The sequence below is a fragment of the Salvelinus namaycush genome, chromosome 36 (genome assembly GCF_016432855.1).
Source record: "Salvelinus namaycush isolate Seneca chromosome 36, SaNama_1.0, whole genome shotgun sequence".
Taxonomy (NCBI): domain Eukaryota; kingdom Metazoa; phylum Chordata; class Actinopteri; order Salmoniformes; family Salmonidae; genus Salvelinus; species Salvelinus namaycush.
The window spans coordinates 21,822,729-21,850,490 of NC_052342.1; the positions used below are offsets into that span (position 1 = coordinate 21,822,729).

Here is a 27,762-nt window from a genome sequence, read left to right on the forward strand (position 1 = left end):
GGTGCAATTGTTGAGAAAGTGAGCTTATGGTTGTGTGGGGGTAAGGGCTGAGTGTGTGTGGGTGTATGTGTGTATCCCACAACTGTTGCGAAGGAAGAAGTAAAAGATGTTAGGGACAATAGAGGATGATCCACAGATATATATAATACAAATCGAGGTGAGGGCAATGGAAATGCATATGGTAATTGATCTTCTTCAATTCGGTAAATGGCACTGTATGCTCTTTTCAAAGAATGGATCCCAGTCGGTTCAGGGCTATGGGATACAGGGGGTCGAGGGTGGTCTACCGGGCATTGGGATGACAAGCCATCTCGAGATGAGGCCTTTTAGCGGGTGGAATAGTAGGGACCAATTGGAGGTTTACTTAGTAGAAATGCAAATATCATGGTACAACTATATAGACACTCAATCATTAGGTTACTTTTTAATAGTACGTTTACAAAAATATATTCTGATTAAAAGAATGAAAGGTGTGTCTCATTATGGTAAGTGGTGAAATAAGTATAGCCAGTTACAATTGTAATGGCTTAGCAGATAATAAGAAAAGACGATCAGTATTTACCTGGCTAAAAGAGAAGGATTATAATATCTATTGTTTACAGGAAACCCATTCAACAGTTTTAGATGAAGTTTTGTGGAAAAAGAACTGGGGGGGCAAAATATATTTCTCCCATGGGCAAAGAAATTCAAAAGGGGTGATGGTTTTAATTAACAATAATTTTGATCCAAATGTGCAAATTGTCCAAACAGATCCTCAAGGTAGATGGATTCTTTTAAATATGTTATTGGACAATAAACAAATATGGCTTGTTAACCTATACGGTCCGAATAATGATGATCCAAGCTTCTTTGAAAATATATATAAGAATTTATCAACTCTACAAGCAACACTAGACTCTATTATTATAGTGGGAGATTTTAATACGGTCTTAAATACCTCTATAGACCGGAAAGGAATTCACACTACAAACTATCACCCTCAGGCACTTAAGGAAATCATGAATGTCATGGATATATTGGAATTAGTGGATATATGGAGACTTAAATACCCTGATTTAGTGAGATATACATGGCGGAGGCTGAATCAAGCTAGTCGTCTTGACTACTTTCTTATACCATTCTCTCTGGCACCAAAAGTTAAAAAAGTGTTGATAGGGGACAGAATGCGGTCGGATCATCACATAATTGGCATATATATTTCTCTTACAGAATTTCCACGTGGGCGAGGATATTGGAAATTTAATCAAAGTCTACTAGATGATAAATTGTTTAGAACTAGGACAGAAGATTTTATAACTGACTTTTTCAGACATAACATAGGTACAGCAGATCCCCTTATTGTATGGGACACTTTTAAGTGTGCCTTTAGAGGCCATGCAATTCAGTACTCATCTATAAAACAAAGGGAATTTAGATCAAAAGAGTCCATATTAACAAAGGAAATTGAAGGACTAACAGTACAGTTAGATAGCAATAAAAACGGTACCATAGAGGCACAGAATAAGTTAGAGGAAAAACAAAAAGAAATGGAGGAACTTATTCAAGAAAGATCCAGTGTAATATATTATAAAAATAAAGCGAACTGGATGGAATATGGGGAAAAATGCACCAAATTCTTTTTCAATCTTCAATATAGAAATGCTACCAAAAAAAATGTATTAAAACTTGTTACAAATGATGGAGTCACGCATGATTCACCAAATGATATTTTGAAAGAGGAAGTAAAGTACTTTAAGAATATGTTTTCGTTTCAGGCTCCTCCATCTCCACTAACTGAAACTAATTGTATGGATTTTTTTCCTATTAATAATGTAAAATTAACATCTGTACAGAAAGACTCATGTGAAGGCCAAATTACAGAGGAGGAACTGCTTGATGCAATTGGGGCCTTTAAGGATGGGAAAACTCCAGGGCTGGATGGCATACCAGTGGAAGTATACAAAACTTTTTTTGATATACTCAAAGGACCATTATTAGCTTGTTTTAACCACTCCTATATAAATGGTAGATTATCAGACACGCAACAAGAAGGTCTGATATCGTTATTACTGAAACAGGACCCAAGTGGTATATATAAAGATCCAGTCCAATTAAAAAATTGGAGACCTCTTACACTTCAGTGTTGTGATGCAAAAATCCTAGCAAAATGCTTGGCGCATAGAATAAAAAAAGTTTTGTCAGATATTATTCATCCTAATCAGACAGGTTTTTTACATGGACGATACATTGGAGATAATATAAGGCAAGTACTGGAAACAATAGAACACTATGAAATATCGGGGACACCAGGTCTGGTTTTCATAGCTGATTTTGAAAAGGCTTTTGATAAAGTACGACTGGAGTTTATATATAAATGCCTAGAATATTTCAATTTTGGGGAATCTCTTATAAAATGGGTTAAAATTATGTATAGTAACCCTAGGTGTAAAATAGTAAATAATGGCTACATCTCAGAAAGTTTTAAACTATCTAGAGGAGTAAAACAAGGTTGTCCACTATCGGCATATCTATTTATTATTGCCATCGAAATGTTAGCTGTTAAAATTAGATCAAACATTAATATTAATGGATTAGAAATCCGTGGCTTAAAAACTAAGGTGTCATTGTACGCTGATGATTCATGTTTTCTTTTAAAACCACAACTAGAGTCTCTCCACGGCCTCATAGAGGATCTAGATACCTTTGCTATCCTCTCTGGATTAAAACCAAATTATGATAAATGTACCATATTACGTATTGGATCACTAAAAAATACACATTTTATATTGCCATGTAGTTTACCAATTAAATGGTCTGACGGAGATGTGGACATACTCGGTATAAAAATCCCAAAAGAAAGAAATGATCTCACTCCAATAAATTTTTATAGAAAGTTAGCAAAAATAGATAAGATCTTGCTACCATGGAAAGGAAAATACTTGTCTATTTGTGGAAAAATCACCCTGATTAACTCTTTAGTCATATCACAGTTTACCTATTTGCTTATGGTTTTGCCTACACCTAGTGACCTGCTTTTTAAATTATATGAACAAAAAATATTCCATTTTATTTGGAACGGCAAGCCAGATAAAATTAAAAGGGCCTATTTATATAACGAATATGAATTCGGAGGGCAGAAATTATTAAATATTAAAGCATTAGACCTCTCACTAAAGGCATCAGTCATACAAAAGTTATACTTAAATCCAAACTGGTTCTCTAGTAAATTGGTACGAATGTCTCATCCTATGTTCAAGAAGGGCCTTTTTCCCTTTATTCAGATTACACCTGCTCACTTTCGGTTGTTTGAAAAGGAAATAATCTCCAAAATATCCTTATTTTTTAAACAAGCCTTAGAAAGTTGGTTGCAATTTCAGTTTAATCCACCTGAAAGGACGGAACAAATAGTACAACAAATCTTGTGGTTAAATTCAAATATAGTAATTGATAAAAAAAACTGTATTTATCGAAGAAATGTTTAAAAAAGGTATAATTTTTGTGAATGATATCATAAATAGGACTGGTGGAGTTATGTCACACATGCAGCTAACACAGACATATGGAAATGTCTGCTCTACCCAAAATTACAACCAATTAATTGCAGCATTACCACAAAAATGGAAGAGGCAAGTAGAAGGGGAAAAAAGTAAGGAACTTGTATGTCGGCCCTGTATTAAAGAACATAAATGGTTAAAGAAAAGTGTGATAAATAAAAACATATACCAATTTCATTTAAGGACCAAAAAACTGACAGCTGTGCCATATAAATTGCAAAATAGTTGGGAAGAGATTTTCGATGTACCCATTCCATGGCACATGGTTTATGAATTGATACGCAAAACAACGCCGGATTCAAAACTTCGAATTTTTCAATTTAAATTACTGTACAAAATTCTTGCAACTAATAGAATGTTATATATATGGGGTATACAATCTTCCCAGCTCTGCAGATTCTGTTGTGAGGAGGCAGAGTCATTAGATCATTTATTTTGGTATTGTCCATATGTAGCTCGTTTTTGGTCACAGGTCCAGGAATGGCTGAAGAATTGCAACATTTGCCTAGAACTAACGCTACAGATAGCAATACTGGGGGATTTGAAAAGCCATAGTCAATCAATCAATAATATAATAATTATTTTAGCAAAAATGTTTATTTTTAATTTACAATCTGTAGAAGCTATGAGAATAGGAAGGTTCAAATCTTTTGTGAAGCATCACAGCACAGTTGAAAAATATATGGCAAATAAAAATCCGAAATGGATGATGTTGGAAGATAGATGGGAAGGGTTGAGTGGAACTGAAGGGTGGGACTAATAACAAGATAAACAATGTAGGGCATACGGGATCTGTGAAATGTGTATAGGTGCGGAGCTTTTGTGAAATAGCACAGTTACAAGTGGAAATAAAATTGGATGGACAACAGAAATAGAGGAAGGACTAAGAACAAACAAGAGAGAACTATTATAAAGTAGTCTGTGTCTGTAAAATAGGTATAAGATGTATAAATTGAAGGTAAAAGCAGAAGTGTTTATTAGTTTACTCCAATTGGGGGAGCGGTGGTAGGGTTGCGGGGAATAATAATAAAGGTATATTCTTTAAAAAAGTATGTATGTCTATATAGGTATGTGTATGTATATATGTATATATGTATGCATGCGTGTATGGATATATATATTTACCCCAAAAAATATGGGGGATTGGAAATGATGCAGACAATTACATTGGAAGCAACATTCTTTCCGCAATATTAAGCTGATCCACCCCAAAAAAAAAAAAATAATAATAATAAATAAAATAAAATAAAATAAAAATAAAAATAAAAAAACAACTGACTTAAGTAGTCCAACCTTTGTTTTTAATCAGTCAAAAAGCTTACCATTAAAAACAATTGTCACAGTTCCGGTCTGCTTAATCCTGAAAGGTGCAATATTCAGAAATTGCTTCTCCATTTCCAGGATGAAAAAATTATAATAGTTTGTCTAATTTCCATTTATGTGACAGAACAAATAGCGCATAGTGCAGCAAATCATTTTACCATCTAAACCGCTGTGAAACATATTTTCAGTAACCAAAACTATTCTATTTCAGCTGGTGTACAAAACCGAAAGTAAAAGACGAGAAAATGTAACTTAAGAACGGGAAGGATAGAAATGGCGCCCATGGAACAGATCTACTGTACAACTTCTTAGACATGCTTTCAATGAGAACGACAGATCTATAACTCACAGTTCTATGTGAATGTGGTCGGGTTGTCCAAAAAGTTACATATTGCCGCTTTAAGGGGAAGCTCTCCCATAGACAGCAATGTGAGAGCAGCTGGGTCTGATCTGCTTAATTCATAGACTGACTGTATATGAAGGACAAAAAAGGAGCTACTGAGATATCTCGCTTGTTCCTACGTCTCTGCTACTACCACTGTTGATGATGTAAATATTGTAAATAATGGGACTGATGAGACACCTAGTGGAATGTAGTGGATTGGATGTACACTACAGTATACACAGACAGTATCATATGAGTGTAATGTGGACAACTGATGACAGTATCTTTTAAGTTAGATGGTTCTAGAGCTCAACATGTCTTCTCCATGTAACACATTACAGAGTTCTTTCATCTGACAACAGTAACATGACATTGATGCACTGACACGCATCTCTCTTTTTGTTGAGTCATGCTAGAATAACACAGTGGGAAACAGTAATATTTGTCAAATGTATTGTAGGACATGCTTGGTAGTAGTAGTAGTAGTAGTAGTAGCAGTAGTAGTAGTAGTTTAGTTTTTCAGACACATAGGTCCATATTTGGTCATTTTAAAACCTTGAAAGAGGATCAAATGACTAATACCTCATCTGAATACACCTCACCACATCATTTACCTGCCTTTGACAACATGAAGCAGAGTGTGTAAATATGAGAACAGTGTCACTGTCACCGGTTATACAAATAGATTCACAGAAAACAACAGTTGTTTCCACAGCTGTCAGCATCGAGCTCCAAGAGAGCCCTCAAAAAGAGTCAAATTGGCAGGAGCTGTCATTATGAAATGATTATTCTAACACATAATTTGATGATATTTGATGTTCTATAATATATTAGCATTATAGAAATAATGTATTATCTGCTGTCTCGCTTTAACCAACTATCACAAATGAAACTTATCTGAAAGATAATATTTTATATCGCTATATAATTACAGCTAGCTAGAATCCGACCTAAAGTAAATTCTACAGGCCATGTTTGAATGACGATGACAAGCCAAATTTCTTGGTACTGCCTTTAAAAATGATATCAGTAATACAGATCAATGACAGGGTTGCTAGTTTACAACATATTCAAATGAAGCCCAGCGGTAAATATGAACTGAATATGAGTTTTTTATTGCACCTCCCTACCCCACTGCAGTTCCTCATCATTCTCCTGGGACGTGTGTGTGAGTGAGTGAGTGAGTGAGTGAGTGAGTGAGTGAGTGAGTGAGTGAGTGAGTGAGTGAGTGAGTGAGTGAGTGAGTGAGTGAGTGAGTGAGTGAGTGAGTGAGTGAGTGAGTGAGTGAGTGAGTGAGTGAGTGAGTGAGTGAGTGAGTGAGTGAGTGAGTGAGTGAGTGAGTGAGTGAGTGAGTGTGAGTGTGAGTGTGAGTGTGTGTGTGTGTGCGGGCATTCGTGCGTACATGTGTGTGTGTGTGTGTGTGTGTGTGTGTGTGTGTGTGTGTGTGTGTGTGTGTGTGTGTGTGTGTGTGTGTGTGTGTGTGTGTGTGTGTGTGTGTGAACATGTGTGTGTGTGAACATGTGTGTGTGTGTATTTCGTAACAGTTGTGTTTGTGTACTGCTAGTGTGTGTGTGGTTGAGTTTGTGAGTGTTTATGGGATTTAAATGACTGAGTGTGTGTGTTGAGGGCCTTCTTCCTCTTCTGGTCTCCACTCTGAAAGAGAACTTAGAGCAGTGATGATGTCTGGTGAAATCATCTACTCCGATGTTACATTCACTCGGCATCAGAACCAAGATACTGGAGCAGAAAGTGAAGCTTCTAATGGTGAGTTCTCGCTCATTTATATTGTTTTATTAGTTTTCAAGCATAAGTTTACAACACAACATTTCATCACTTTGTGGGGCGAGGGTGGAGATGTCATAATTCAACAAGGAGTTAGTAACAGAAGAAGGCTGTATAGACTGTTGTTAACTGGTTATAATTATAGTGATGATGATTTACTGTGTGGTTGTGTCACGAACACTGTGTAAACCCAGGGGATATAGGGAAAAGAAGACCGTATCTTGGTTGGGATCATAATGAGCTTTTCTGAAGTGTATTTGTAACTTTCCTTTTAATATGAAATAGTACAATATGTTTAACGTGTGGTATTGTATGAGTCACTGGGCATCTATTTAGAATGTACTATAGCAAAATGTTGTATTGTGCAATGGTTGTGTTTTATTTATGACTTTCAGACATGTTCGTTTCCTTTTGAATACATTCCACACGGCCTCAACAATGGTTCTCCATATAGAATTCTATTTTGAAGGATATGTACAGTATTAGTGCAATGAAAAGGGCATAAGAAGATGAAAGTTCCATCTAAATGAGTTGTTACTCGTCACACTCTGGACATATCTGTTGGATTTCACACTGTCAACCATCTTACAGACAGACAGACAGACAGACAGACAGACAGACAGACAGACAGACAGACAGACAGACAGACAGACAGACAGACAGACAGACAGACAGACAGACAGACAGACAGACAGACAGACAGACAGACAGACAGACAGACAGACAGACAGACAGACAGACAGACAGACAGACAGACAGACAGACAGACAGACAGACAGAGCACCAACCTGTAACATTTGGTTTATGGCTGAAAGTGTTTCCTCATTTCTCAAAACAATGTCCGCTTTTCTTCAGATATGTTGAATTAGAATATTAGACATTGTATTATTTGGTTAGTTACCCTAACAGCTAATAAAGTGATTTGCATGTTGGACCTTCCAGTCAAGGTACTGTAACCTAGTAGAGCTCAATGGAATGTTGATATAGTGGATTGTAAGAGAGAAACTAGAATGGTATATTTCTAATAGAATGTTGAGATAGTGGATTGTGAGAGAGAAACTAGAATGGTATAATTCTAACAGAATGTTGAGATAGTGGATTGTGAGAGAGAAACTAGAATGGTACAATTCTAACAGAATGTTGAGATAGTGGATTGTGAGAGAGAAACTAGAATGGTACAATTCTAACAGAATGTTGAGATAGTGGATTGTAAGAGAGAAACTAGAATGGTATATTTCTAACAGAATGTTGATATAGTGGATTGTAAGAGAGGTACTAGAATGGTATATTTCTAAAATAATATTGAGATAGCGGATTGTGAGAGAGGAATGAGAACGGTATCTTTCTAATAGAATGTTGAGATAGTGGACTGTGAGAGAGGAAGTATACTGGTATATTTCTAAAAGAATGTTGATCTAGTTGATTGTGAGAGAGGAAGTATACTGAACAAACATATAAATGCAACATGCAACAATTTAAAAGAGTTTACTGAGATACAGTTAATATGAGGAAATCAGTCAATAGAAATCAATTCATTACGCTCGAATCTACGGATTTCACATGACTGGGAATGCAGATATGCATTTGTTTGTATCTGTATCAAAAAAATGGGCCTCACAATTGGCCTCAGGATCTCGTTATGGTATTTTTGTACATTCAAATGGCTAATCAATAAAATGTAGTTGTGTTCATTGTCCGTAGCTTATTCCTGCTCATACCATAACTCCTCCACCAACACGGGGCACTCTGTTGTTGACATGTTGACATCAGCAAACTGCTTGCCCACACAACGCCATACGCATGGTCTGCGGTTGTGAGTCCGGTTGCAAAATTCTCTAAAACGACGTTGGAGACGGCTTATGGCAGCGATGAACATTGAATTCTCTGGCAACAGCTCTGGTGACATTCCTGCAGTCAGAATTCCAATTGCATGCTCCCACAATACATCTGTGGCATTGTGATGGGTGACAAAACTGCACATTTTAGAGTGGCTTTTTATTGTCCCCTGCACTTGTGTAATCAACATGCTTTTTAATCCGCTTCTTGATATGCCACACCTGTCAGGTGGATGGATTATCTTTGCAAAGTAGAAATGCTCACTAACAGCGATGTAATTTTGTGCACAAAATTTGAGAGCAATAAGCTTTTTGTGTGTATGGAACATTTCTGGGATCTTTTATTTCAGCTCATGAAACATGGGACCAACACTTTACATGTTCAATTTATATTTTTGTTCTGTGTAGACCGATACATTTTCTAATATAATGTTGAGACAGTGGATTGTGAGAGAGGAACTAGAATGGTACAATTCTAACAGAATGTTGAGATAGTGGGTTGTGAGAGAGGAACTAGAATGGTATAATTCTAACAGAATGTTGAGATAGTGGGTTGTGAGAGAGGAACTAGAATGGTACAATTCTAACAGAATGTTGAGATAGTGGATTGTGAGAGAGAAACTAGAATGGTACAATTCTAACAGAATGTTGAGATAGTGGATTGTGAGAGAGGAACTAGAATGGTATAATTCTAACAGAATGTTGAGACAGTGGGTTGTGAGAGAAAAACTAGAATGGTACAATTCTAACAGAATGTTGAGATAGTGGGTTGTGAGAGAAACTAGAATGGTATAATTCTAACAGAATGTTGAGATAGTGGGTTGTGAGAGAGGAACTAGAATGGTACAATTCTAACAGAATGTTGAGATAGTGGGTTGTGAGATAGGAACTAGAATGGTACAATTCTAACAGAATGTTGAGATAGTGGGTTGTGAGAGAGGAACTAGAATGGTACAATTCTAACAGAATGTTGAGATAGTGGGTTGTGAGAGAAACTAGAATGGTACAATTCTAACAGAATGTTGAGATAGTGGGTTGTGAGAGAGGAACTAGAATGGTACAATTCTAACAGAATGTTGAGATAGTGGGTTGTGAGAGAGGAACTAGAATGGTACAATTCTAACAGAATGTTGAGATAGTGGGTTGTGAGAGAGGAACTAGAATGGTATAATTCTAACAGAATGTTGAGATAGTGGGTTGTGAGAGAGGAACTAGAATGGTATAATTCTAACAGAATGTTGAGATAGTGGGTTGTGAGAGAGGAACTAGAATGGTATAATTCTAACAGAATGTTGAGATAGTGGACTGTGAGAGAAAAACTAGAATGGTACAATTCTAACAGAATGTTGAGATAGTGGATTGTGAGAGAAACTAGAATGGTACAATTCTAACAGAATGTTGAGACAGTGGATTGTGAGAGAAAAACTAGAATGGTACAATTCTAATAGGTGGTAATCACCATGAGGTTGGTTTTAGGGAAGTAATATAATCACGCATGGGGTGCAATATATATAAAATAAGTGAAAAAAATGCACCATCTCTTTCTTCATCTCTCTGTAACCATAGGAGTAACCGAACGTGAAGAAGATGTCACATACTCTGAGGTTAGAAGACCAGGAGGTAGAGCTAGTGAGCAGGAGGATCCTGGGAAAGGTGAGGTGTATGTGTGTTACAGTTAGCTAAGGGTTACATTAAGTACCCCTTATTTAACCTGTTAGGTTCTAATTGTTCAGAGTAAATAACTCACGGACACTAGAGAAGCTTTAACCAAGTTAAATTCTTCCCAAAGGTTCGTTACAGCTGTAATTCAGACAAAAACATGTTCTCACCATCACAAGTAGATATACTCCACTTTGGACACTCCTCCTTCTCTCCAATCCTTACATCTTATGGTTCCACGGGAAGAGGGTACTGGGATAATAAACCCTTATTACTTCCTTCAAGGGAGCTGACCTGACATCCTGACCTCAACCCCTCCTTCGCCTAATCCACAGATGTCCATCCGCTTCCCCTATAGCAATCCTGTGATCTCCTCACGTCCACCCTACACATTCCAAAGCCATCTGTCTTTCTACAGAGACCCATTACCTCCTGACATAAAACCCAGTTTCTTTCACTCCTTATACACTATGTGTCTGATCTATCATGTCTTTAATGTCTCAATGTTCAAAGTTTACCCCGAATCTAACAAACCTTATGACCTTTTAACCTCTGACACCCACTCCTTTTACAGGAAGGGACCCTGGCAATAGTGACCCTACTCCCCTAGTGGGGTCAAAGGCTACAATCCCTGAGGGAGGGTCTGGGAGAGTTCCCGTGGTGATCCTGGTGTGTCTCTGTGTTCTACTGCTGGGCCTGGCTATCACTCTGGGAGTCCTCTGTGAGTATAGAACCATTATACTGATCCCTGACCCTTGTACACTACTGAACCCTTTTCCACTACTGAACCCTTTTCCACTGCTGAACCCTTTTACACTACTGAACCCTTTTACACTGCTGAACCCTTTTACACTGCTGAACCCTTTTACACTACTGAACCATTTTACACTGCTGAACCCTTTTACACTGCTGAACCCTTTTACACTGCTGAACCCTTTTACACTATTGAACCCTTTTACACTACTGAACCCTTTTACACTACTGAACCATTTTACACTGCTGAACCCTTTTACACTCTGAACCCTTCTACACTACTGAACCCTTTTACACTACTGAACCATTTTACACTGCTGAACCCTTTTACACTCTGAACCCTTCTACACTACTGAACCCTTTTACACTACTGAACCCTTTTACACTACTGAACCATTTTACACTACTGAACCTTTTTACACTACTGAACCCTTTTACATTACTGAACTCTTTTACACTACTGAACCCTTTTACACTACTGAACCCTTTTACACTACTGAACCCTTTTACACTACTGAACCCTTTTACACTACTGAGCTGAGCTGGACTGGTTATGCATCCACCATAGTTGCTGGTCTGGAACTCTGCTGAAAAGGACAATGTGCAAAGAAAATATCCATTCCAGCCCAGACCAGTACATTTCAGGTGGGTTCAATAGTGACAAACACCAGAGAAAAACCACAACCCTCCATCTTGTCTCATTGTCTCTGTTCCAGATGCTTCCAACATGACTAGTCTTCAAGCTGAGGAGGCCCTCTTTGCCCAGATGAAAGAGAATCTAACAGGTGAGAAAATCAATGATCCAGAGATCTTCACCATGATCAACCCCTTATAGAAATATTGCAGAGAATCCGTCATATAAATCATTAACATGTAGTTTGTCAATGGAGGACTGACTCAGATTAAAATACTGCAGTTTCACTGTAATAGATAAATAAAATAATGTTTCATTTAAATAGGACTATGATTAGATAATAGGTCATTCTAGATTGGACAAGGTTTACTTACTTACTTTATGGTTAGATATGTAAATAAATTCATGTTATTCCTCCATATTATTTGCTCTTTCATAACAGGGAAACTGCATGACCTGCAAGACAGCTATAAGAGACTACAGAATAAGACCCTCATTATAACAGGTAGGTAGTCTAGAACAGGACTCAACTGAACTACAAGACAGCTATAAGAGACTACAGAATGAGACCCTCATCATAACAGGTAGGTAGTCTAGAACAGGACTCAACTGAACTACAAGACAGCTATAAGAGACTACAGAATGAGACCCACATCATAACAGGTAGGTAGTCTAGAACAGGACTCAACTGAACTACAAGACAGCTATAAGAGACTACAGAATGAGACCCTCATCATAACAGGTAGGTATAGAACAGGACTCAACTGAACTACAAGACAGCTATAAGAGACTACAGAATGAGACCCTCATCATAACAGGTAGGTAGTCTAGAACAGGACTCAACTGAACTACAAGACAGCTATAAGAGACTACAGAATGAGACACACATCATAACAGGTAGGTAGTCTAGAGCAGGACTCAACTGAACTACAAGACAGCTATAAGAGACTACAGAATGAGACCCTCATCATAACAGGTAGGTAGTCTAGAACAGGACTCAACTGAACTACAAGACAGCTATAAGAGACTACAGAATGAGACACACATCATAACAGGTAGGTAGTCTAGAACAGGACACAACTGAACTACAAGACAGCTATAAGAGACTACAGAATAAGACCCTCATCATAACAGGTAGGTAGTCTAGAACAGGACTCAACTGAACTATAAGACAGCTATAAGAGACTACAGAATGAGACCCACATCATAACAGGTAGGTAGTCTAGAACAGGACTCAACTGAACTACAAGACAGCTATAAGAGACTACAGAATGAGACCCTCATCATAACAGGTAGGTAGTCTAGAACAGGACTCAACTGAACTACAAGACAGCTATAAGAGACTACAGAATGAGACCCTCATCATAACAGGTAGGTAGTCTAGAACAGGACTCAACTGAACTACAAGACAGCTATAAGAGACTACAGAATGAGACCCTCATCATAACAGGTAGGTAGTATAGAGCAGGACTCAACTGAACTACAAGACAGCTATAAGAGACTACAGAATGAGACCCTCATCATAACAGGTAGGTAGTCTAGAACAGGACTCAACTGAACTATAAGACAGCTATAAGAGACTACAGAATGAGACCCTCATCATAACAGGTAGGTAGTCTAGAACAGGACTCAACTGAACTACAAGACAGCTATAAGAGACTACAGAATGAGACCCTCATCATAACAGGTAGGTAGTCTAGAACAGGACTCAACTGAACTACAAGACAGCTATAAGAGACTACAGAATGAGACCCTCATCATAACAGGTAGGTAGTCTAGAACAGGACTCAACTGAACTACAAGACAGCTATAAGAGACTACAGAATGAGACCCACATCATAACAGGTAGGTAGTCTAGAACAGGACTCAACTGAACTACAAGACAGCTATACGAGACTACAGAATGAGACCCACATCATAACAGGTAGGTAGTCTAGAGCAGGACTCAACTGAACTACAAGACAGCTATAAGAGACTACAGAATGAGACCCTCATCATAACAGGTAGGTAGTCTAGAACAGGACTCAACTGAACTACAAGACAGCTATAAGAGACTACAGAATGAGACCCACATCATAACAGGTAGGTAGTCTAGAACAGGACTCAACTGAACTACAAGACAGCTATAAGAGACTACAGAATGAGACCCACATCATAACAGGTAGGTAGTCTAGAACAGGACTCAACTGAACTACAAGACAGCTATAAGAGACTACAGAATGAGACCCTCATCATAACAGGTAGGTAGTCTAGAACAGGACTCAACTGAACTACAAGACAGCTATAAGAGACTACAGAATGAGACCCTCATCATAACAGGTAGGTAGTCTAGAACAGGACTCAACTGAACTACAAGACAGCTATAAGAGACTACAGAATGAGACCCACATCATAACAGGTAGGTAGTCTAGAACAGGACTCAACTGAACTACAAGACAGCTATAAGAGACTACAGAATGAGACCCTCATCATAACAGGTAGGTAGTCTAGAACAGGACTCAACTGAACTACAAGACAGCTATAAGAGACTACAGAATGAGACCCTCATCATAACAGGTAGGTAGTCTAGAACAGGACTCAACTGAACTACAAGACAGCTATAAGAGACTACAGAATGAGACCCACATCATAACAGGTAGGTAGTCTAGAACAGGACTCAACTGAACTACAAGACAGCTATAAGAGACTACAGAATGAGACCCTCATCATAACAGGTAGGTAGTCTAGAACAGGACTCAACTGAACTACAAGACAGCTATAAGAGACTACAGAATGAGACCCACATTATAACAGGTAGGTAGTCTAGAACAGGACTCAACTGAACTACAAGACAGCTATAAGAGACTACAGAATGAGACCCTCATCATAACAGGTAGGTAGTCTAGAACAGGACTCAACTGAACTACAAGACAGCTATAAGAGACTACAGAATGAGACCCTCATCATAACAGGTAGGTAGTCTAGAACAGGACTCAACTGAACTACAAGACAGCTATAAGAGACTACAGAATGAGACCCACATCATAACAGGTAGGTAGTATAGAACAGGACTCAACTGAACTACAAGACAGCTATAAGAGACTACAGAATGAGACCCTCATCATAACAGGTAGGTAGTCTAGAACAGGACTCAACTGAACTACAAGACAGCTATAAGAGACTACAGAATGAGACCCACATCATAACAGGTAGGTAGTATAGAGCAGGACTCAACTGAACTACAAGACAGCTATAAGAGACTACAGAATGAGACCCACATCATAACAGGTAGGTAGTCTAGAACAGGACTCAACTGAACTACAAGACAGCTATAAGAGACTACAGAATGAGACCCTCATCATAACAGGTAGGTAGTCTAGAACAGGACTCAACTGAACTACAAGACAGCTATAAGAGACTACAGAATGAGACCCTCATCATAACAGGTAGGTAGTCTAGAACAGGACTCAACTGAACTACAAGACAGCTATAAGAGACTACAGAATGAGACCCTCATCATAACAGGTAGGTAGTCTAGAACAGGACTCAACTGAACTACAAGACAGCTATAAGAGACTACAGAATGAGACCCTCATCATAACAGGTAGGTAGTCTAGAACAGGACTCAACTGAACTACAAGACAGCTATAAGAGACTACAGAATGAGACCCTCATCATAACAGGTAGGTAGTCTAGAACAAGACTCAACTGAACTACAAGACAGCTATAAGAGACTACAGAATGAGACCCTCATCATAACAGGTAGGTAGTCTAGAACAGGACTCAACTGAACTACAAGACAGCTATAAGAGACTACAGAATGAGACCCTCATCATAACAGGTAGGTAGTCTAGAACAGGACTCAACTGAACTACAAGACAGCTATAAGAGACTACAGAATGAGACCCTCATCATAACAGGTAGGTAGTCTAGAACAGGACTCAACTGAACTACAAGACAGCTATAAGAGACTACAGAATAAGACCCTCATCATAACAGGTAGGTAGTCTAGAACAGGACTCAACTGAACTACAAGACAGCTATAAGAGACTACAGAATGAGACCCTCATCATAACAGGTAGGTAGTCTAGAACAGGACTCAACTGAACTACAAGACAGCTATAAGAGACTACAGAATAAGACCCTCATCATAACAGGTAGGTAGTCTAGAACAGGAATCAACTGAACTACAAGACAGCTATAAGAGACTACAGAATGAGACCCTCATCATAACAGGTAGGTAGTCTAGAACAGGACTCAACTGACATGGGACTGACTGGCTGCTGTTCTCCTATTCATATCATATATTCATTCATTATTAATGTGAAGTTTAAAAGTGGAAGTTGAACCCAATTTAACTCAAACTTCTCATTTCAGTACAAAGTTCCATGTTATCAAGGTTACGATTACATTTACAGTAGTATTGCTTCCCCAAAACATATTCTTTGAATATTGTATATGCTACCATTGTAATGAATATGAGGAAGCAAAGGGGTTTTACTTGACTAGGAAAGACTTCTGGCCCTAATGGAAACCTAGTCATATCAGTGTGGTGAAGTGTATTGGAAAGTCATTTTGTGTAAGGACCCACGCTGGAGACGAGCAGCAGGTACGGGGAGTTGACATTTAATTAGGAACAGACAGGTAACAAGACAGAAACAGCATCAGCACACAGATACATAACGACAAACGACAATCAATGCAGCAGCGGGGAACAGAGATGGGGAAATGACAAATATAGGGGAGGTAATAAACAGGTGATTTAGTCCAGGTGAGTCCAATAACACGTTGATGCGCGTGACGGGGAAAGGCAGGTGTTCGTACTGATGGTGGCAGGAGGGCGTAATGCTAGGGAGCCTGACGCCTTTGAGCACCAGGGAGGGGGAGCGGGAGCAGGCGTGACAATTTTGTACTTCAAATGTTTTGTTCATCAAATACATACCTTTGTATTATGGCCTTAATTCAACAGTTATTTTATAATAAAGGAAAATATATTTTTTTAAAGATATGTATATATTTTGATTCGATTAACACTTTTTTGTTACTACATGATTCCATATGTGTTTTTTCATAGTTTTAATGTCTTTACTATTATTCTACAATGTAGAATATAGTAAAAATGTATGAAAAACCCTTGAATGAGTAGGTGTGTCCAAACTTTTGACTGGTACTGTACATATTTTAAATAATATATACACTACCGTTCAAAAGTTTGGGGTCACTTAGAAATGTCCTTGTTTTTGAAAGAAAAGCACATTTTTTGTCCATTAAAATAACATCAAATTGATCAGAAATACAGTGTAGACATTGTTAATTTTGTAAATGACTATTGTAGCTGGAAATGACAGATTTTTTATGGAATACCTACATAGGCGTACAGAGGCCCATTGTCAGCAACCATCACTCCTGTGTTCCAATGGCACGTTGTGTTAGTTAGTCCAAGTTTATAATTTTAAAAGTCTAGTTGATCATTAGAAAACCCTTTTGCAATTATGTTAGAACAGCTGAAAACTGTTGTTCTGATAAAAGAAGCAATAAAACTGGCATTCTTTAGACTAGTTGAGTATCTGGAGCATCAGCCTTTGTGGGTTCGATTACGGGCTCAAAATGGCCAGAAACAAAGCCCTTTCTTCTGAAACTCGTCAGTCTATTCCTGTTCAGAGAAATTAAGGCTATTCCATGCGAGAAATTGCCAAGAAACCGAAGATCTCGTACAATGCTGTGTACTACTCCCTTCACAGAACAGCGCAAACTGGCTCTAACCAGGATAGAAAGAGGAGTGGGAGGCCCCGGTGCCCAACTGAGCAAGAGGACAAGTACATTAGTGTGTCTAGTTTGAGAAACAGATGCCTCACAAGTCCTAAACTGGCAGCTTCATTAAATAGTACCCGCAAAACACATTAACAGTGAAGAGGCGACTCCGGGATGCTGGTCTTCTAGGCAGAGTTGCAAAGAAAAAGCCATATTTCAGACTGGCCAATAAAAAGAAAAGATTAAGATGGGAAAAATATTCTAATAAGATATCAATCTATTCTGTTCTCAGTCCAGAGAGAGCTGTTATCCTCAGAGCTACAAGACTGTAATGCCAACCTTACTAAGGTCAAAGATCTCCTGGCAACCATCCAAGGTTAGTTCTATCCTCCTCCCATGCATGAGAGTACAAAAGTGGATGCCTCATGGACATTTATAATATACCATATATTGTAGTACTGAATATTATACTGTATTATATTGTACTTTTATTATTATGCTGTATTTACTGGATAAACATATAAATATAGGATATACTGTATATCCTGGATATACATATAAATATAGTATATACTGTAGTACTGTAAGTCATCAAATACAAATTGCATCTCATTGTCTCTTGTCTCCTTGTCTTCTGGTGTGTTCTTGTCTCTCCTCTCTCTCTCTTACAGGGAATCAGAAGAGATGTAATACCAGTCAGCTGTGTTCTCCTGGCTGGGAGTTCTACAATGGATCATGTTACTACTTCTCTAACAACAAACTGACCTGGGAACAGAGTCAGTACGCCTGCATCCACGATGGAGGACACCTGGTCATCATAGAGAGTCAGCAGGAGCAGGTAAGATTGGAGGTGTAGTACACTATATATACAAAAGTATATGGACACCTTTTGACGTTGGTCAATTAGTCTATTTCAGCCACACCCGTTGCTGACAGGTGTATAAAATGTATTACACAGCCATGCAACCTCCATAGACAAACTTTGCAGTTGAATGGCCTTACTGAAGAGCTCAGTGACTCAACGTGGCCCCGTCATAGGATGCCACCTTTCCAACAAGTCAGTTGCATTTTTGCCCTGCTAAGGCTGCCCTGGTCAACTGTGACTGGTGTTATTGTGAAGTGGCTCAGCTGCAAAGTGGTAGGTCACACAAGCTCACAGAACGGGACCGCAGAGTGTTGAAGCGCATAGCAGTCCGGACGAATCTGCGTTTGGTGGATGCCAGGAGAGCGCTACTTGTCCCAATGCATAGTGCCAACTGTAAAATCTGGGGCTATTTTTCATGGTTCGGGCTAGGTCCCTCAGTTTCAGTGAAGGGAAATCTTAAAACTACAGAATACAATGACATTCTAAACAATTTTGTGCTTCCAACTTTGTGGCTACAGTTTGGGGCCCGTTCCTGTTTCAGCATGTCAATGCCCCCATGCACAAAGCGATGTCCGTACAGAAATGATTTGTCGAGATTGGTGTGGAAGAACTTGACGGGCCTGCTCAGAGCCATGACCTCAACCCCATCGAACACCTTTGGGATGAATAGGAATGTCGACTGTGAGCCAGGCCTAATTGCCCAACATCAGTGCCTGACCTCAAGGCTCTTGTGGCTGAATGGAATTAAGTCCCCACAGCAATGTTCCAACATCTAGTGGAAAGCCTTCCCAGAAGAGTGGAGGCTGTTATAGAAGCAAAGGGAGGACCAAGTCCATATTAATGCCCATGATTTTGAAATGAGATGTTTAACGAGCAGGTGTCCTCATACTTTTGCTCATTTAGTGTAATTAATTGCTACTTGACTCTCACGTAATGGGCAGACTTCCAGTTAGGCTACATCCTTCTTTCAGTATCTCTGTGTTTTGCATGTCGGTCTCAATTGGTTGCTTTTAGTGGAAAGCAGACAGGGTTCTCGCTCTTCAAGTTAAAAATATACTTTATTTAGAATAGTATATAAAATGAATGTTCAGCCATCAAGTCTTTCATCAGGATGAGAACTGTTGTGTGGTTTTCTCCATAGGAGTTTATAAAACAGAGAGTTGTAACACTGGGAATTAATCCTTATGATCACTGCCCCTGGATTGGACTGACAGATGAGAAGCAAGAGAAAGTGTGGGTCTGGATGGACAATACAACTCTTAATGAGAACCTCAAGTAAGGATGTTATTAAGGCATAGATTCACACATCTACACTCACAGGCACGCGCTTCACATGCAAACACACACACTCAAAGACACACACACACACACAAGGACAAAGCAGCTGTACACTCAAAAGCACAGCGTTGTATACATAGTTTTGTAAGCCTTGTACAGTTGAGGCCAAATATATTGGCACCCTTGCACTTTTATCAAATAATTCCATATTTCTTCTCAAATAAGTTGAAATAGAAAAAATACCTTTGAAATTCACACTTTGTTATTGGATTTTCATGGCATCGACAATGTGCTTGGAGCCAGTACTTGATTCCTTTGACCATCATAACTGAAGACAAATGCTTCTTGTAGCCACCAATGAGCTTGCTGCGCCTTTCTACTGGCAATTTGGCCCAGTATTTAGCAGCAAACTGCTCTAATTCTTCAATGTTTGAGGGGTGCCCTCCACCAACTGCTGTTTTGGCCGGCAGGTAGCCTAGCGAATAGAGCTAAACCGAAAGGTTGCTGATTGGAATACCCGAGCCGACAAGGTGAAACAATCTGTTGATGTGCCTTTGAGCTTCATTTGTGGCGTACTACTATAGCTGACCTTGTAAAACAACACATTTCACTACACCTATCCGGTGACAATAAAACATTTTTGGGAGGATATTGGCAATTAATTTTGGATGTGATTCAGATCTGGACTCATTGCTGGCCACTCTAGAACAGTCCAGCGTTTCTTCCCGAACCATTTCTGGGGGCTTTTTGATGTGTGTTTGGGGTTGTTGTCCTGCTGGAAGACCCTCAACCTTCAATAGAGACTCAGTTTTTGGACACTAGGTTTAACATTGGACTCCAAAACACCTTGATAATCTGCTGATTTCATGATGCCTTGCGCACGTTCAAGGCCCCCAGGACGAGATGCAAACCTCCCCCATGTTTGATTGTAGGGAGGGTGTTATTTTCGTTGAATGCTTAATTTGGTCATCGGTAAACACAGTGCTGATCTGTAACTCAAATGTAGTTTTGTTTGTTTGTGGCCAGCGAAGAGTCCAGATCTAAATCACATCCATAACCTATGGCCAGAGCAGAAAACAGCATTTGGTGGAGGGCACCACTCAAATTGAAGAATTAGAGCAGTTTGTTGCTAAATACTGGGCCAAATTGCCAGTCGAAAGGTGCAGCAGATTATTGATGGCTTCAAGAAGCATTTGTCTTGAGTGATCTTGGCCAAAGGCTATGCAACCAAGTACTAGCTGCGGGGTGCTAATAATTTTGTCCATGCCATTTGTCTTTATTATATAAATTAAAATTGTAAAAATCCATGGTGCCAATATATTTGGTCGCAAATATTTATTTATTCTGGGACATACTGTATGGAGTAATGGGTTCTCTTCTCCCTTTTCTAGGTACTGGGACTCTAAAGAACCAAATAACCATGGGCCTAAAGGTGAAATAGAAAACTGTGTCCGAATTGGTCAACACTGTTCCAGAGATAAAAATTGTTGGTTTGACTTTCCATGTGCCGAACCATCTAAGAGAATCTGTGAGAGTCGTGCAGTCTGTGAAAGTCGGGCAGCCACTCCATAGTGAAGCCAAATGTAGTGTATTGAAGGAGTAACCAGCACAAGGCACCGTATTGTTGGGTAGTATATAGGGCCAGTTTCCTTGACACAGATCAAACCTACACTCTTAGAAAAAAGGGTTCCAATAGGGTTTTTCAGCTGTCCCCATAGGAGAACCATTTTTGACTCCAGGTAGAACCCTTTTTAACTCCAGGTAGAACACTTTTGTGTTCCGTGTAGATGAAGAACTCTCTGTTGAAAGGGTTCTACATGGAACCCAAAAGGATTCTACCTGGAACCAAAAACACTACTTCAAAGGGTTTTCCTATGGGGATAGACCAAAAAATATTTTAGGTTTTAGATAGCCCATTTTTTTCTAAGAGTGTATTGCTGGACTAAGCATGTTCAATGTCATTTTGATTAATGCAGAGTAATACCTTCATTTGAGCTTGTGTCCACACAACAAATACTTCTGCTTTTAGCTATAATTGACTGTCATACCTGTGTAGTTCCTCCACATAGCCAGCTGGATCTGACAGATCCTACTGAAATGGATTTAACTGTTCTATTTATATTGGTAAATATGCTTTCTCATGTAACATTTGACATTTTAGTTCATTAACAGACGCTCCTGTCCACAGTGACCTACAATTAGTACATTTTAGTGAATAATTAGATATACAGATCAATACAGTAGTATTAGAGAACATATTTAACCTGTATGGTTTAGTCTGTATGGTTTAACCTGTATGGGTTAGCTTGCATGGTTTAGCCTGTATGGCTTAGCTTGTATGGTTTAGTCTGTATGGTTTAACCTGAATGGGTTAGCTTGCATGGTTTAGCCTGTATGGTTTTAGTCTGTATGGTTTACTCTGTATGGTTTAACCTGTATGGTTTAGTCTGTATGGTTTAGTCTGTATGGTTTAGCCTGTATGGTTTAGCCTGTATGGTTTAGCCTGTATGGTTTAGTCTGTATGGTTTAGTCTGTATGGTTTAGTCTGTATGGTTTAACCTGTATGGGTTAGCTTGCATGGTTTGGCCTGTATGGTTTAGCCTGTATGGTTTAGTCTGTATGGTTTAACCTGAATGGGTTAGCTTGCATGGTTTAGCCTGTATGGTTTAGTCTGTATGGTTTAACCTGTATGGTTTAGTCTGTATGGTTTAGTCTGTATGGTTTAACCTGTATGGTTTAGTCTGTATGGTTTAGTCTGTATGGTTTAACCTGTATGGTTTAGTCTGTATGGTTTAACCTGTATGGTTTAGTCTGTATGGTTTAGCCTGTATGGTTTAGTCTGTATGGTTTAACCTGTATGGTTTAGTCTGTATGGTTTAACCTGTATGGTTTAGTCTGTATGGTTTAACCTGTATGGTTTAGTCTGTATGGTTTAGCCTGTATGGTTTAGTCTGTATGGTTTAACCTGTATGGTTTGGTCTGTATGGTTTAACCTGAATGGGTTAGCTTGCATGGTTTAGCCTGTATGGTTTTAGTCTGTATGGTTTACTCTGTATGGTTTAACCTGTATGGTTTAGTCTGTATGGTTTAGTCTGTATGGTTTAGCCTGTATGGTTTAGCCTGTATGGTTTAGCCTGTATGGTTTAGTCTGTATGGTTTAGTCTGTATGGTTTAGTCTGTATGGTTTAACCTGTATGGGTTAGCTTGCATGGTTTGGCCTGTATGGTTTAGCCTGTATGGTTTAGTCTGTATGGTTTAACCTGAATGGGTTAGCTTGCATGGTTTAGCCTGTATGGTTTAGTCTGTATGGTTTAACCTGTATGGTTTAGTCTGTATGGTTTAGTCTGTATGGTTTAACCTGTATGGTTTAGTCTGTATGGTTTAGTCTGTATGGTTTAACCTGTATGGTTTAGTCTGTATGGTTTAACCTGTATGGTTTAGTCTGTATGGTTTAGCCTGTATGGTTTAGTCTGTATGGTTTAACCTGTATGGTTTAGTCTGTATGGTTTAACCTGTATGGTTTAGTCTGTATGGTTTAACCTGTATGGTTTAGCCTGTATGGTTTAGCCTGTATGGTTTAGCCTGTATGGTTTAGTCTGTATGGTTTAACCTGTATGGTTTAGCCTGTATGGTTTAGTCTGTATGGTTTAACCTGTATGGTTTAGTCTGTATGGTTTAACCTGTATGGTTTAGTCTGTATGGTTTAGTCTGTATGGTTTAACCTGTATGGTTTAGTCTGTATGGTTTAACCTGTATGGTTTAGTCTGTATGGTTTAGCCTGTATGGTTTAGTCTGTATGGTTTAACCTGTATGGTTTAGTCTGTATGGTTTAACCTGTATGGTTTAGTCTGTATGGTTTAGTCTGTATGGTTTAACCTGTATGGTTTAGTCTGTATGGTTTAACCTGTATGGTTTAGTCTGTATGGTTTAACCTGTATGGTTTAGTCTGTATGGTTTAACCTGTATGGTTTAGCCTGTATGGTTTAGCCTGTATGGTTTAGCCTGTATGGTTTAGCCTGTATGGGTTAGCCTGTATGGTTTAGCCTGTATGGTTTAGCCTGTATGGTTTAGCCTGTATGGTTTAGCCTGTATGGTTTAGTCTGTATGGTTTAACCTGTATGGTTTAGTCTGTATGGTTTAGTATGTATGGTTTAACCTGTATGGTTTAGTCTGTATGGTTTAGTCTGTATGGTTTAACCTGTATGGTTTAGTCTGTATGGTTTAACCTGTATGGTTTAGTCTGTATGGTTTAGCCTGTATGGTTTAGCCTGTATGGTTTAACCTGTATGGTTTAGTCTGTATGGTTTAACCTGTATGGTTTAGTCTGTATGGTTTAACCTGTATGGTTTAGCCTGTATGGTTTAGCCTGTATGGTTTAGTCTGTATGGTTTAACCTGTATGGTTTAGCCTGTATGGTTTAGTCTGTATGGTTTAACCTGTATGGTTTAGTCTGTATGGTTTAACCTGTATGGTTTAGTCTGTATGGTTTAGTCTGTATGGTTTAACCTGTATGGTTTAGTCTGTATGGTTTAACCTGTATGGTTTAGTCTGTATGGTTTAGCCTGTATGGTTTAGTCTGTATGGTTTAACCTGTATGGTTTAGTCTGTATGGTTTAACCTGTATGGTTTAGTCTGTATGGTTTAGTCTGTATGGTTTAACCTGTATGGTTTAGTCTGTATGGTTTAACCTGTATGGTTTAGTCTGTATGGTTTAACCTGTATGGTTTAGTCTGTATGGTTTAACCTGTATGGTTTAGCCTGTATGGTTTAGCCTGTATGGTTTAGCCTGTATGGTTTAGCCTGTATGGGTTAGACTGTCATCTCAACCTTCTATTCAGGAAAATGTAACTAGGTTGTTGTTCAAACGATAGGATAAAAAAAAAATATTCAGTTGATTTTATAGATTTATTTGTAACAATGGGATTGATTAATTCAGCTGTTTTTACAGATTTATTTGTATGTGCATGTCAGACATTTATTCGGGAACAGACAGAACAAGACAGGAACAGTGTCAGCACACGGGTAACACGGACATATGACAAACAATGCAGCAGCGGGGAACAGAGCTGGGGAACTGACAAATATAGGGGAGGTAATAAACAGGTGATTGAGTGAGTCCAGGTGAGTCCAATATCGCTGAAGCGCGTGACGAGGGAAGGCAGGAGTGCGTAAATGATGGTGGCAGGAGTGCGTAATGCAGGGCAGCCTGGCACCCTCGAGCGCCAGGGTGGGAAGAGCGGGAGCAGGCGTTACAGTGCAGGTCTAATAGATGGAATTAGACATGAAGTAATACATAAATAAACATTTCATGATCTAAATGTTTTATGTTCAAAATTTGCTGTGTTTGCGGTTCAGTATCTGAGTCTATGTCAAGTCTTAGTCAATGTAACATCAGTGGGTCTCTGAGAGGGATGGAGGGGTAGTTTAGCAGGGTAGTTTATCTCATATTGTGAAGTACACTGTGTCTGGTTTGTTGACATTATTCCCAAATTCTTCTGCTTGATCTATAATTGACTGACTTACTTCTGTAGTTCTTCATACAACCAGCTGGATGTGACAGAAGTTTTTTATTTTTATTTTATTCCACCTTTATTTAACCAGGTAGGCCAGCTGAGAACAAGTTCTCATTTACAACTGCGACCTGGCAAAGATAAAGCAAAGCAGTGCGACAAAAACAACAACACAGAGTTACACATGGGATAAACAAACGTACAGTCAATAACACAATAGAAAATCTGTATACATTGTGTGCAAATGAAGTAAGGAGGTAAGACAATAAATAGGCTATAGTGGCAAAGTAATTACAATTTAGCAATTAACACTGGAGTGATAGATGTGTAGATGAGGGTGTGCAAGGAGAAATACTGGAGTGCAAAAGAGCAGAAAAAACAAAAAAACAAATATGGGGATGAGGTAGGTAGTTGGTTGGATGGGCTATTTACAGAAGGGCTGTGTACAGCTGCAGCGATCGGTAAGCTGCTCTGACAGCCGATGCTTGAAGTTAGTGAAGGAGATATAAGTCTCCAATTCGTTCCAGTCATTGGCAGCAGAGAACTGGAAGGAAAGGCAGCCAAAGACGTGTTGGCTTTGGGGATGACCAGTGTAATATACGTGCTGGAGCGTGTGCTACGGGTGGGTGTTGCTATGGTGACCAGTGAGCTGAGATAAGGCAGAGTTTTAACTAGCAAAGACTTATAGATGACCTGGAGCCAGTGGGTTTGGCAACGAATATGTAGCGAGGACCAGCCAACGAGAGCATACAGGTCGCAATGGTGGGTAATATAAGAGGCTTTGGTGACAAAACGGATGGCACTGTGATAGACTGCATCCAATTTGCTGATTAGAGTGTTGGAGGCTATTTTGTAACTGACATCGCCAATGTCAAGGATCGGCAGGAGAGTCAGTTTTACGAGGGTATGTTTGGCAGCATGAGCGAAGGAGGCTTTGTTGCGAAATAGGAAGCCGATTCTAGATTTAATTTTGGATTGGAGTCTGGAAGGAGAGTTTACAGTCTAGCCAGACACCTAGGTATGTATAGTTGTCCACATATTCTAAGTCAGAACCGTCCATAGTAGTGATGCTAGGCGGGCGGGCAGGTGTGGGCAGTGATCGGTTGAAGAGCATGCATTTAGTTTTACTAGCGTTTAAGAGCAGTTGGAGGCCACGGAAGGAGTGTTGTATGGCATTGAAGCTCGTTTGGAGGTTTGTTAACACAGTGTCCAAAGAAGGGCCAGATGTATACAGAATGGTGTCGTCTGCGTAGAGGTGGATCAAAGAATCACCCGCAGCAAGAGCGACATCATTGATGTATACAAAGAAAGGAGTCGGCCCGAGAATTGAACCCTGTGGCACCCCCATAAAGACTGCCAGATGTCCGGACAACAGGCCCTCTGATTTGACACACTGAACTCTATCTGAGAAGTAGTTAGTGAACCAGGCGAGGCAGTCATTAGAGAAACAAAGGCTGTTGAGTCTGCCGATCAGAATGTGGTGATTGACAGAGTTGAATGCCTTGGCCAGGTCGATGAAGACGGTTGCACAGTACTGTTTTTTATCAATGGCGGTTATGATATCGTTTAGGACCTTGAGCGTGGCTGAGGTGCACCCGTGACCAGCTCGGAAAAACCGGATTGCATAGCGGAGAAGGTACGGTGGGATTCAAGATGGTCGGTGATCTGTTTGTTCACTTGGCTTTCGAAGACTTTAGAAAGGCAGGGCAGGATGGAAATAGGTCTGTAACAGTTTCGGTCTATAGTGTCTCCCCCTTTGAAGAGGGGGATGACCGCGGCCGCTTTCCAATCTTTAGGAATCTCAGACGATACGAAAGAGAGGTTGAACAGACTAGTCATAGGGGTTGCGACAATGGCGGCGGATAATTTTAGGAAGAGAGGGTCCAGATTGTCTAGCCCAGTAGGGATCCAGACTTTGCAGCTCTTTCAGGACATCAGCTGTCTGGATTTGGGTGAAGGAGAAGCGTGGGCCAGTTGCTGCGGGGGGTGCAGAGCTGTTGGCCGGGGTAGGGGTATCCAGGTGGTAAGTGTGGCAAGCCGTAGAGAAATGCTTACTGAAATTCTCGATTATTGTGGATTTATCGGTGGTGACAGTGTTTCCTAGCCTCAGTGAGAGGAGGTGCTCTTATTCTCCATGGACTTTACAGTGTCCCAAATTTTGGGGGAATTAGCGCTGCAGGATGCAAATTTCTGTTTGAAAAAGCTAGCATTTGCTTTCCTAACTGACTGTGTATATTGGTTCCTGACTTCCCTGAAAAGTTGCATATCGTGGAGACTATTTTGAAGCTAGTGCAGTGCGCCACAGGATGTTTTTGTGCTGGTCAAGGGCAGTCAAGTCTGGAGTGAACCAAGGGCTATATCTATTCTTAGTTCTACATTTTTGAAGGCACTTTTGAAGAACAACCAGGCATCCTCTATTGATGGGATGAGGTCAATATCCTTCCAGGATACCCGGGCCAGATCGATTAGAAAGAA

At 39.5% G+C, this 27,762-nt stretch overlaps 1 protein-coding gene across 1 annotated transcript; it reads left to right on the forward strand.

Moving 5' to 3' along the window:
- The first annotated feature begins 6,920 nt into the window (after window positions 1-6,920).
- LOC120030478 (CD209 antigen-like protein E) lies at window positions 6,921-19,778 on the forward strand. The gene is made up of 7 exons (XM_038975891.1): window positions 6,921-7,005; window positions 10,425-10,511; window positions 11,092-11,238; window positions 11,987-12,055; window positions 17,927-18,010; window positions 18,306-18,472; window positions 19,641-19,778. Exons 1-7 carry the CDS (start codon window positions 6,921-6,923, stop codon window positions 19,776-19,778), a joined length of 777 nt encoding a protein of 258 aa, XP_038831819.1.
- The last annotated feature ends 7,984 nt before the right edge of the window (window positions 19,779-27,762 follow it).

Bases quoted from the DNA above. Each gene is read 5' to 3' on its own strand.
- LOC120030478 (XM_038975891.1), top strand. From the start codon at position 6,921: ATGTCTGGTGAAATCATCTACTCCGATGTTACATTCACTCGGCATCAG. The intron at 7,006-10,424 runs GTGAGTTCTCGC...CTGTAACCATAG, and splicing joins AGAAAGTGAAGCTTCTAATG to GAGTAACCGAACGTGAAGAA. The intron at 12,056-17,926 runs GTGAGAAAATCA...TTCTGTTCTCAG, and splicing joins GATGAAAGAGAATCTAACAG to TCCAGAGAGAGCTGTTATCC.